Source organism: Neopelma chrysocephalum, unplaced genomic scaffold, assembly GCF_003984885.1.
Source record: "Neopelma chrysocephalum unplaced genomic scaffold, ASM398488v2 Primary Assembly neopelma1_85, whole genome shotgun sequence".
In the NCBI taxonomy this organism is placed as follows: domain Eukaryota; kingdom Metazoa; phylum Chordata; class Aves; order Passeriformes; family Pipridae; genus Neopelma; species Neopelma chrysocephalum.
This window is the reverse complement of record NW_020897747.1, coordinates 7426825-7439943: the sequence shown is the minus strand read 5'-3', so window position 1 is coordinate 7439943 and position 13119 is coordinate 7426825. Positions and strand designations below refer to the sequence as shown.

General features: G+C 38.7%; 1 protein-coding gene across 4 annotated transcripts in view; it reads right to left on the bottom strand.

Moving 5' to 3' along the window:
- STN1 (STN1, CST complex subunit) overlaps window positions 1-13119 on the bottom strand; it is a 43511-nt gene that overhangs the window by 16881 nt on the left and 13511 nt on the right. For 3 of the 4 annotated variants that reach the window (XM_027692261.1, XM_027692262.1, XM_027692263.1), the window contains exons 2-4: window positions 10054-10193; window positions 5303-5398; window positions 812-883 (exon numbers count right to left, since the gene is read on the bottom strand). In XM_027692261.1, the coding sequence (XP_027548062.1) occupies window positions 812-883; window positions 5303-5398; window positions 10054-10186 (301 nt within the window). In that variant the 5' untranslated portion in view covers window positions 10187-10193. Of the gene's footprint in view, window positions 1-811; window positions 884-5302; window positions 5399-10053; window positions 10194-10746; window positions 10766-13119 lie in introns of those variants that run through there. The other variant, XM_027692264.1, reaches the window with a different exon arrangement.

Here is a 13119-nt window from a genome sequence, read left to right as displayed (position 1 = left end):
TTTACATCAAGCTTTCCTTTCACCATTCTATGCATATGTATCTCTAACACTGCAGATGACACTAGTAACATTTATTTCAGCAGGATATGATCAGCTCCATATTAGGTTTGTCAATCTACTACATGGGCTCCCAAAAAGATCCAAAGTAGAAAGCATTTCATACTTTGATCTATAAGAAACAGTGGGAGAAAAAGCAAAGAGGAAATCAGAAACTATTGAGTTGTTCTGTTAGCGAGTGCAATAATAGATTCATTTCAAATGTACAATTACTGCACATTTAGGACTTTCCCAAATTGTAAAAGACTGCTGGCATCCTCCCACTGTGTTTTAAGCTACTTTCAAGTTCATCGCTGACAGTGTATGTGTGAGCAGCAGAATATGAATACAAAGGGAGGATTAATCCTGAAACCACTGTATCACAAGTGAAGGTCAATGGATTGACTTTGGAAACAGAAGTTGTGGAATATTTCCAGCCTAGTTTCTCACGAGATGAAGTCACAAAAAGAACTATAAGAAGAGAATTCTCTGAACAATGTCACAGCATAGAATTTAAATATCATATTACTCAGATAAGGAAAAGGCAGGGCAGGACATAATGTAATGGTTCTTTTGGCCATTGAATACAACACAAAAACTAACACAAAATTCCCCAAATGGCCCAGGTTGTAGGATGTGATGGTTTAAAATAAATAAAAAAAAATTGCTTAGTTGAATTTGCTCTTCTGCAAGTTTGATCACTTACGAAATTATGTAAGACAGACCTAGGTAAAAATGCACAGTCAAAAGAGGAATTATTTATTTGATAAATTACCTGATAAAGGTGTTTCTCCTACCATGGGATTTTTCCAGCAGATACAATTTATAACTCCAGTACTATCATCCACTGCAAAAAAAAAATTAAAAAAATAAATCAAGAATTACAGAGTAGGAAAGCAGGTAGACATGTTCTGGGAAGTGAAGATACATAAGGGAGATAACTGCCAAGGAAATCTCAGTCCAACCAGTTTGAAAGGGAAAGTGGGTGTCCAACCCCACTTATACCTCTGAAATAATTTCCACAGTCATTTCAGTCATGGAAGTAGCTCAGCACCAGATGTGTTTATGTGCATGGTCACCAAAGTAACAGGTATACTCTCAAGGAAAGATCAAGCACTAATTTAAATGAGGAGGCTTCAACACATATACTGAATACTAAAGGGTTTTAATCTCATTGACAAGGTCAGAAGAAGAACCAGTGTTGAAAGCCAAAGTCAGACAAATTGAAACAGGAAACCAGGATTAAACCACAGAAGCATCTCTGTTACAGTGAGAAAACAGCATTCTAACATTGGGGGATACAACCATGTGAATAAACTAGAAATGCTGCTGCATTGGTTTCCATGCTAATGTTGTGTTCAAGGTCTGCTGGCCTTTCCTGTACAAGAAGATGTCTGAGGAGCAGAAAGGCAGCTCCTCTAACCAGGAAGGACAAAAGACAGCACATGCTCATGGTTCTGCTCTAGGCCAGAATTCCCAACTTAAACTATAGGTAATGGTGGCATGCATGCCACTTCCGCGGCAGAAAAAGCTCAACACCTTCTCCCGAGCATGGGAGCTGTCTAGTTTTTCCTGTTTTGCCAGTAGCCAATCAAAATAAGTTTTATAATTTCTGCCCCAGGCACTGCATTGTCAATGACAGCAGAAAAAGACAAAACCCAAAGGAAACTAAAACCTATCAGAAGAATCAGTTGTTCTACAGATCGAGAGACTGTAGATGGCCCGTTCACCAAACACTCTCTATATAGAAAGGTACTAAATGTCTGTCAAGGATCATCCAGCCAACGCTCCAAGCAACATTGCTTCTTGAATGTAACCATCTCCAATACTCAGATTCCACTCTTCACAAAAGGAAACCTGCAATTTTCTTCTGCTCCTTTAACCAGATCCATGATTAAAAAAGTAACAACAATGTTTACCAGGAAGGTGCTGATTGGTACCTGCAGTCACTTCCTTCAGAAACCATAGCATCAAAGCAAAATGCCTTTGCATTGTCTCATGTGTTTTGAAACAATCTCCTTACTTAGGGGGTCTAATTTCAAATCATTGTCTTGCCTTCCTGTTTCCCCGTAGTTTAGCTGCACATTACTATTAACAAACATACAACATTTATAAGATGCAGGCAATTCCAAACTCCATTACAAAAGTACGTTCATCTTTTCTATCCCTCTTTTGAGCTGCTGTGTCTGCAACTATTTCAGCAGCTTTAACTTTGTACCAGAGCACAGATAACGATGTAACTGGTAGGATTTCCTCTCTTGGTATAGACAGACAGCAACTATTTTAGTAGTCAGAACCTACATTAACCATGCCAAAGCCATCCATGAGAAACAGGGCAGATGACATTTCACTATTACGTTCCTGAAGCTTCTAGATGTTCCAGCTCTTGACTGGCTGTTGCACCAACTGAAACACACTTCCTAAGAAGGGCTTGGAAACCAACCAAACAAGACTGAAGGATTAGGAGGCCACACTGCTCCTCCTCAACATAAGAGCTGAAATTGAAGTCCTGGAGAGACTGACCTGTACGTGACCACACAGGGAATCTGGTAGCAGCGCAAGGTGCTGCAACAAAGTTTGCCAGTTCATAGATAAAAGCTTTGAGCAAAAAGACAAGTAACCTCTGAAGCACAGATGAATGAGAACTCTTGCAATTGTATTCTAATTAGACAGGAGAACGTTAATCTATTTTAAATGCACTCAAAGGGTCTACAAGCTTTTGAAAACTTCCTGTGCTCCCTGGGCCACCCTTCCTCATCTCTTTGGGTTTAAAGTTTTGTTTATTTGGGTTTTTGTGAGTTTGCCGTTTTTTTTTTCTCCCCTGTTTCTTGTTTCTTTGGATTTGTTTTTTTTGACTCTTACTTAACTATTTGAGAGGTAGCACTGTCAAAGCTACTTTAAACAAGATAATTGCATTCATTTTTATTACTTTATGACAAAAAGGGTACGGTTCTTGTAAGGCCTGCCAGAACCTACTGAGATCGTGGTAAGATTTTTTTTTTCATTTGTTTTTAGGGCAAGTGCCTTTCATCCTTTCAATTCGGTTCTGGAGCATAAGGAAAACCACATGTGATGTTTGATTTTGTTAAAAAGGAAGCGGGGAGAAAAAGAGGTCAGAAAGGTGCATTAGCTAAAATATGAGCTTGGTCAAAGATACATTTTAATTGGATACCTTCCTCCTAGCTGATCATAATAGCAATAAATAATCAAATCAAAATGCCAAATCAGGTTTTAAAAAAATAAAAATTATATGCTGTGTCAGACAGGAAAGAGTCAGTTCACTCCCTTTTACAATTATTATTTTATCACCAGTTCTGGTTTTCAGCAGAGAGGACCTAAGATTCTTTAAAGTGAGCGGTGTGTATTTTGAAGCAGACAGATAGGAAATGAGGGAGGGGGGGCATAGTGGCAGTGACACAAAGACATTTCAGTTCCCTATCAGAGAAAAAGTACAAAGGGAGAATTGCTTTGTAAGTCACTTTTAAGCAGATGGAAAGTGAGCAAGCCTTGAGCAGTGTGTGGCACTCCAACTGATGCAACGCCTGATCCATGACTCACAAACCGGAGTCTTGAACTGAGAAATGCAAGAAGTTACAAGAAGGAAACTGTCTAAGAAGTTAAAATTTTACACTGTTGGAGTCGGCCTGACTGAAAGGGAGGGCAGGCTGGGGAGGGGCACCTGGCAGGTAGCCTGAAAGCTCAAACCAGGAACTGCTGGAACAAAGCATGGAGTTGGATGAGACAGGACAGCAGGAAGCAGGCTCACTGAGAGCTGCACTTAAAGGTTGGCTGATCTAACACTAAGGCCTCAGTTCCAGTACTCTGCAGTTTCTTTTTATTTCTATTCCTCCGTTTTCTGCCCCAGTCAAACATTTTCAACAGGATTACTTGTTAAACAGACGCTGAGGATAGCATTGAAAACTTTTGCCCATAGAATTGTTTTGCCTTGGTCATTTTGATTCTGTCTTCTCATGAAGTGATAACTGTATTTGCATACTAGTGCAATAAAAGAACAATAGCTGAAGTTCAGTTTACGTTTCAACACTTCATTACATCATCAATTACATCTCCACCTCTTAACTTGGGCATTTGTTTACCCTGTGCCACTTCAAGTGCCAGAGAATCTTGTTCATCAAAATATTTACTGACAACTTATTATTTAGCATAATGGTGAGATAATAATAAACATTCAGAAATTAGACTTAAAATCTAGAAAATATTCATGCTAAGACACTTGCAAGGAGAGTACAGAGTCAACTCTGATCAGCTGCATCCCGTGCAGGGTATGTTGGATGCACTAGCAGCCAATGCTACTCTGCAGCAGTATGATGCAACTGCAGGTGTTGTCGAACCTGGGACCTGGTTAAGTTGTCAACTGTATCTTCACAATACTCCTGTGTGCCAGGGAACTGCTGCTGACTCAATTTTATAAGCAAGGGAATTTGGAAAAAGAGGCACTCCATGACTTACCTCTGTCAGGTGGAAACCCATGGCAGAGGAAGACACTGGGCACAAGGGCTTCAACAGGATCTGTGCATTTGCCTCCCCCTTCCTACTGAGACGTCACCTCCCCCCACCTTTTGAAACTTGCCACATCACCACTACTCCACTCTGCTTTTTTTTCCAGATGAAAAAGACAGCTGAACAAAATGACAATCAGATGTTTCCATGTTAATAAAACTGTCTGAATATCGGGAAAAGCAATAGGGAGGAGACAACTCCCAGCTGGTGTTGGCAAGGACTGGTACTATGATGCTTGAGTTAGATTTGCTAAGACTCTTGTGCATCTAAACATAAACAAGCTCCTGACTGCTATTAAAAAGCTATTAAAAGCTGCCTCCAAGATATGACAAAACATGCAAGAAGTCAGAAGGGATTTCTCAGGTCCAAAAGAGGAAGAAGTGATTTCCCATTTGCAGGCACTGTTAAATCTGTTTGTACCTGACCAAAGGAACTCCATATATATGAGAAAAAGGTGGTGGAGTCCAGTGACAAAGCAACAACCAAAATTAAGATTTGCTATGTGACCCCAAATGAATCAGTTACTCTGTTGTAACTATTTGATTCTCTTCTTTTGAAGTGAAGACAAACAGTAGCTTCCCTAAATTTGCCAAGTAATCTGAGCTGCAGATATACATTGTATTAGGATAAGAGCACAGTTGTTTCAAGAACAGACAATGATCAAATAAGGAAGACTTTCAGTTCCAATAGTAACTAAGATTAGAAGGCTGATAACTGCAAGAAGAAAGAAAGAAACTTTCCTTACCTCCATAATTATAAAAGGCATCTCTCTCCTTCGTTTGAACCACTATCCCAACAACATCCACCTGTCTTACTGGATGTCCATTATAAAAGAATATACCTAGACATAGAACATGCTTGATTAGTGTAACTATTTCTTTCAACATCCTACCCTACACAGTCACATTTATCAGTAAAAAACATAATTTCTTACATATTTAATATATCTGAAATTATACAACGCCTACACAGGAAAAATTCCCTGGACATTGAAGACTAGGAACACTAAAAGGAAAAAGTATCAGCTCCACTTGGGATACCAAAAGCTTGCTTTTTTAGAGTGTCAGAACTTCATTAATCTCTTGTTTTCTTGCACATTTGGATCTGAAAAACTGCTGCAGGCATTAGGGTTTTTTTAATTTCTTGTTTTGTTGTTTCATTTGGGTTTTTGTTTTGTTTTGCTTTGCTTTGTTGTTTGTTGGTTGGTTTTGAATTTTTTTTTATATCTTCATCAGGCTTCAGAATAAATAATAGAACACAAAAGAAGCAGTTAGAGCTTCTCACAATGCAGCTGTTCCTGATTAAGGCAGAGCCTCCGAAAGGAAAACTAACATAATTCTGTCTTTCATTTCTAGAAGAACAGGAGAAATGGGGGCAGGGTGAGAGCAACAACCCTCTCAGATTGAGGAGTACACTATTGCAGTCATTGTGGACTGCATCCTGAACTTCAGTTTCTGAAAAAAACACGTTCTAAAAACATCCCTTCAAAGCTATTTTTGTGCATCCATAAAGATAACTTGAATAACACATAGAAACACGTCCAGGAAACAGTGAGAAATCAGAGCCCAGTGGACTCTGACAGCACTGAGGTTGCCTCATTCTGTAATGCCTTTCAAGAGAATGACAAATGTTGTTAACAAACACCAATGTAAACATTATACACTGAGGCTTCACAGTGCACTATCAGGAGGATGATAGAGCAATAAGCTCCAAATATACCCTGGGCTGGCTAGTTTTCAATGAATGTGTTTTCTCCAGTTTTTGAATACTGCTGCTTTACTGAAGTATGCCATCTGGGATGTTCAATAACTGTCTTCTGAAAACTAGATAACTCGAGGGACTCGAAAGGGAACATTTGGCTCTATACACTGTGGCAAGTGTTATTCTTACAAAGGGAAAGAGAAACAAGGCAGCAAGAGAGTCAGAAAAAAGTCCTGCATAAAAAAAAACCAACCCAAAACCAAAATCCAAAAATAACTTGTCCTACATAGCTAACAGCCTTAAGTGAGCCTGAAATTAACTTTCTTCATGCACGACAGAGAGAAAATCCAAAACCTTCAGAAGAAATAATAGGTGATCAGCCAAGCAGATCATAAACACAAGTTTTGCACATGAAGATCCATTGCAATGTTTTGAGGATACATTTATCACTCATCATAGATTTGGTTGTACTAATCATGCAGTCAGTGGTCAGGTCTGGCATAGAAAATGTTTGGCAGGTCTGTCCTCTTTTCTCTCATTTACCAGGACACTGTTATAGAAACCCTCAATGGAGATGCTCCCAGTGTACATAGTTATTCATTCAATCTTACAACATCTCAATAAAAGGTCTGGGCTGGTTTCAGGGTAAGTCTGTAGAGCAGACTCCAAGCTCCTGATTAAGCAAACAAGCAACATGTTATTATGTTCATTTCCCAGTTAGTAAGCTGAGTTTTAGCAAATGACAGAGACTGAATAAAACTTGTTCTCTCCATCCCCATAAATTCACATAGAACTCCACCCTTACTCTCCAAGAAACTACTCAAATTAATTTGAAAGACGAAATGATATTTAACCTATTAAAAGCTGTTGGACTTGATGACTTCAAGGTATAAATTGTTTCTCCTGCCAGCTTATTTGTTCAAATTACGTCCATATTGGTAGCAATAAAAATATACTAAACATTTGAAGCTACGGACAAACATGTTCTTTGAGGCTCCTAATAACCCAGTAAACAACACACACAGCACTAGGCTCTTACCACAACAGGAAGCCACAGCAGGGGTACAAGGGCCTAGAGATACAGAGCTCTCTAGAGCAGGTGCTCTTCATGTCTTTACCAGCATTACTGAGCACTGAGCTGTTTGACATTGCTTTAATTATTATTACCTCCTTTTATGCTATTTGTAGCTTCCCTCTCCCATTGATAAGATGTCACAATGCAGTAGTGCAGGATAACTCTGAGAAAAGCTTATTTCCATGATGTGATTATGTGTTACAACTGAGTTTGACACCCACTCTCATTGCAAGGCCTCTAAGACAACACAATTGCTGTTTTTATCTGGGAGGTTTTCCAGCCTTCTTGTCACCATTTATAGCAGGAGAGTAATTGGCCAGGCTTACTGCTTTCCTCTGTGTTGTTTTAAGGCATTAGTCATAGAGGTATCAAATCCTAATGCTTAAAAATGGAAAGAAAAAACTCATTAGGTCATTTAGTCCATTTCCTCATGGCCAATACAAGACCATTTCATGGCAATCTGTACAGTCAGGATATAAACAATCCTAGTGAAGGGCATCCCACCTTTTTCCTGGGAAGGCTGCTCCATGGTTTAGCAGATGTCATTCTAAGGATGTTTTTCCTGACATTCAGTCTGTATTTCTTTCCATTCCTCCTAGTTACAACTCTTTGTTTTGCAGTCATTCATTCTTAATTACCATTACTTAATGACTGATTTATAGCCAATCATATACTTTGCTTCAGTTGGTCTTTAAAAGCCCATTAAGGGCAGGAAACACTGACAACAAACACCTACGTTCTTCCTTCCCCAAAATATTTTTTTTTTAGTGTTTCTGTTGTGCTATCATTTGTTGCTAATAAATAAGACATACTGAAAGGTATCTGGTTTGGTATATACACAGCACCAGGAGAATTAAAAAAAATTCAGGATGTTTGTTCTATGAAATTTCATTTTATTCTTTAAAGTTTGGTTTAGAAAATTATACAGGATTGCAAGCAAGCTTAGATGTGCAGAACACCAGGTGCACAGGAAGTGGAGAAAGCTCACATGCACCAACTGTAAAGGCTGGTATCTTGACATAACAGATACCACTTCCTTAGGATCATCTTAGGGGAAAAGAGAAAACAAAACTGGAAGAGTTTCTGAAGCAGAAGCCAACTCACTTAAGTAAAACAACAGGAAGGGAAGTGAGAAGGGAAATTCAGGTAATTTAGAGATGAAAAAGAGAGCAGTATTGTACTTTTGAGGACTATTCTTGCTATCATGAAATGTTTGTTGGTGTTTATAAGGTTAATTATTCTAAATACATTTTTAAATGTGTATGTACAATTGTCCAAGTCCAAACCACAATCCTATTCTGCTGACATTTGTTTTGTATTTTGTTTGAAAACAATAAAAATATCTCTAATTGAAGGAGAACAGTTTTTACCAGATGCACTTGCTACACCAGTACTACTATAAGACTGTTATAAGACAGTTTAAAAAGGCCTCTAAATAATACTCACTGTAAGATAAACATCGACAGTCTGTAGCCTAATTCATGCAATGGATTTAAGACAAAAGTCTCCCACCATGAGACTGACAAAGATATAGATAGATAGACAGACAGATAGATAGACAGACAGACAGATAGATACATACATATATACTGGAGTTTGTGGTTTGTGAAGTCCTATGTACATAAAAATGGTTGCAAGAAGAGCAAAAAAACCACCAGTCCTTCACTTGTGCAAAAATAGCAGTGCTGCTATCCTTGCTGTTAAAGAAAACTAAAGAAGAATAACAAATCCTACAAGGCAGAGCATATTCAAAAAGAGACAAACAGATGTACCTTGTCTCTGTGGACAGAAAAAATACAAAAAAACCCCACAAACAAAACATGAAAACCAAACCAAAGACACACACTCTGCTTAGGGTTTATTGCCTTTTCCTCATTAATTCTAAGTTCTTTGTGTTTCTCCCTGATAATCTTGCACCTTGTCAAGCTTCAGTTTGGAGTAATGAACCCTTCTACAGTAGAAAACATACTGAGGTCTATTTAAAGTCTTCATAGTGAAAACAGAAATTCAAGATCAGCCCCATGTTACTTCAGACAATGTTCACACTTGGGTGACATCGGCTGAAGACCAGTAGGAAACAGGCTGCAAAGCAGACAACTGCCAACAAGGGCTCGGAAATAAATGGTGTGGTACAAGATCCAGCACAGAGGTCAGAATTTACAATACGGCTGTTCAAACATATGAAGAATGTCATGTATCAATCAGATCTAGAAATTAAGCAAACAAAACCTCAAAAACTGTTTCTGTTTTATAATACATTAATATCCACAGGAAAGCACAAAATACACACGCAGAGCAATGTCATCAATTGTCAAAATTTTGCAACAAAGAGCCATAAAATCCTTCTCAAATGTTGTAGAGACAGTGGAAAGATATAACACATACAGCCAGAAAGAACCAGAATTTTTTAAAATTAACTTTACCAGAATATAACAAGCACTACCACATAAAGGAAACACAACATTACCTTAGTGTAAAAGAGATTCTTGATCCATATATGAGAAAGAAAAGCCATTGTAATGAAAACATTTTATTTTCCACATATATTTCACATACAACCTGTTGTTCTTAGAACTGTTAAAGGATACTAATGTCACTTAGCTTAAGGGTATGGAAAACTACTGATGTTCATGAAGCATTCTGCAATTCTTTGATAAAAAGCACAGCATAAATCAATTATAATACTGTGTGCATCATAACCAGCACGTATAAATACACACCTGGCACCTGTTTAGATTCTCTCATTTCTTTTATATCTTTAATATAGAGTCTTGCAAATGCAGAAAATACAGGATCCAATCCCCAGTGTAGAGAAGGTGTCTCTTCCTCATATTTCTTGGACTCAGAATGCATTCAGAACCTGTGAACACAGAAGGACTTGTAATTGTTTTCTACAGGTGAAGAGCTGTTCACATATGTTCCAACTAAATAAAAAACCATGAATTTACACACAATAACACATCAGAGCTGATGATGAGACACAGGAGTTTATCTAATACATTATATTTATTTATTAATATTTCATGTGTCACCACATGAAGTATTCAAAGTATCAATACTCATGATTTGTTTGAAATACTGAGAATCAACAGCAACAACATTTTCCCCAGTTCCTTCAAATGAAATAGAGTTTCAGGGATTTTTCCCCTATGAATCCACAGACAGAACAAAAGACAACAGTTCTTTAAAAGAGCAGGATTGTGGGATACTAATTGGTTACTTCCTCTACATGTGATTATTATTCCCCCCATCATTCTCTTTTCCTCCCATAACATATTCTTCTCATTGTTCATCCTGTGCTTTATTGTGGAGGTGGGGGAGGATGACCTTCTATAAAACAAAAGCAGCCAACCCTTCTTTATTTTGGACACGTAGTCTCCATTAACTTTGAAATTGTTATTTTCCCCTTTTACCTTTTCAGATTTTGCTGTTTAATGGCTGCTATCTTCTGCCATTACTAGATCCAACTCTCTGCTTATCATTGTGCTGATGTCAAAAGCCCAGCAATCGACTCAGGAAGGGTCCTCATGAAGATTGGGAAGTTGAAGATACTTTCTATTAGCTCCTCCTGTATGGATAGCTAAATTGTTCCCCTAAAGCTCTCCAGGTCACCCTTGAATGGGTGTCAGCCCCTTTCAGCTCTTGGGCAAAGTGGACTGATTTTGAATAGTGTGTAATAGGGATGAGATTTGGCAGCTACATTCTCCTGAGAGGGAGCAGCTCCCAATTATGAGTGGCCAGTGATCTGTGCAGTCTGCAGGAGACACGTCTGGCTACTGATGTAGAGGCAAAATGCCATGAATATCACAGTAGCATCTTGCTTCTTTGAGAAACTACAGAGCTTGATTCTGCATAATTTCTCTTTTAATGCTTAAACTTCAATTTGAGGGGAAAAAAAAACAGTGTAGCACAACTTGGCAGAGTGTTGCTGACATCTACTCTATAGCATGTAAAGAACTGCAGATGACAGTTAGATTCCTTTCCAACTTTTATTTTATTCAAATAACAAAAGGTTAGTGTTATTTTGACCCTCCTTAGACTGGTCATTAAATTTATGAGATGTTGAAAATAATTGATTTAGTCAGTTCCACCAGTCACTTCGCCACTGAGGAACAAACTAAGTAGTTTTGTTTACATGTGGATCTATATCTCTATCCCCACTACAAACAGCTTTTCCCAACCTTTCCGTTTTGCACCTGCAAGGAATACTCAGAAACATCTCACCATCCTTTTTTTACTCAAGTCTCCCCACAAAGTATCCTTTTTCTGCTGCTGAATTGCAGACACTGCTCAACAGAAATTTATAAACTACGCTGTTAAGTGTATGATCTTAACACAAGCTGCTATTCCTCCATATGGCAGTTCTTTGGTTACTTGCTACAGACTATGTCAAATTTAGACCATAAAGTTTCCCAAGCAAACAAATAGTTTAAACCTGTATTCTACTTAGCATGATCATTATCTTAATAAAACTAGTCTCCTCATCTCTCTCTTTTTGTTTGCTGTCTCTAGTACAAAGTAATATTCCTTTCTGCACCATGCCCCCCAGTTTACTCTGCATGGTTGCAAAAACTGTCATAGCTCAGCACTCATTTTTTCTCCTAGACAGACATCAGACTGAGTTAACATGCCAAAGAGAGACAATCAGGTAACAAGTCTGTCTAACCTTTTCTATTTTGGGTAGGCAGCAACTCACTGGGGCAAAAAGCAGAAGTCACCCCTGCACGTGTGTGTGTCTGAGGGGAAATCAATGAAGCAACTCCACTGGATATTAAAAATATCTGCATTTTGGTATTTCAGTAAACAGTTGTCAAGCCTGAAATGCCCAAATATTAACAGACCAAGTCCAAACAATGCTTTTAGCTTAAATGAAGCATCTCCATAACTTTTTTTTATGGCTTCCCTTTTCTGAAGGGAGAAGGATTTCTGCAGCAAAAGCTCTTTCTATCTCAGAAACTACTGAGAGTCAAATCTCAAGTTGTGGAGATTGCTTCTCGCTCCTAGGCCAGGTTACAGCTCTTCACAGGAGACATTAACACCCATCACATCTGTCTTCACGTACAGACCACTCTGCTTAGTTCAAGTCTGCTACAAACACACAAAGTTTTATCTTACAGATCTGGAAAAGATTCCTTGACAAAAAGTAAATCATGCCCCCAGCACTATGAAAGCAACACAAGATTCCTTCAAGTCCACAGGACAAATTTGGTGAAGTCCTGAGTTACAGACATTCCATGCACACCAGGCTGGGACATTGAAACCTTATTCCAGCTGCCCACTCACCTTCAGCAATGTCTGACAGGCACATGAAGGGTGTTATGCAGGGCAGTCTCCCCTGGCCTCTTCATGGTCCCAACAGCCCTCCCAACCCCTGCCACCACCCAAAACCAAGACTATTCTTTCTTCTCTCCCAAGCAGCCATTTGGTAGCTACATTTGCACAGGGACCTATTTAAAGCCAAAGCTTGTGGTCAGTTGCAAGGAAAAGGTATTTACTGCCTCCTGGATGTACTGCTTGCTTCCACACTCTCCTATTACCAGTCTATTCTTCTTGACAGTTGTCTGTTTGCTCCTATAGCAAAGGAAGATATTAACCATTTCCAGTATCTATTGTTCAGTGGGTCCAAGCTTGTTTCAGGCAGATGGATAGTATTAGAAAACATAATTCCTCCAAGGCAGACAAAATTCTTCCAATCAGTTTATCTTTTGCTATGTAACAGTATCTTCCCGTAACTTTTTCTTAAGTTGGCACAGGAAGCCTCTCCATCCCAGGCAGAACGTGCCAGG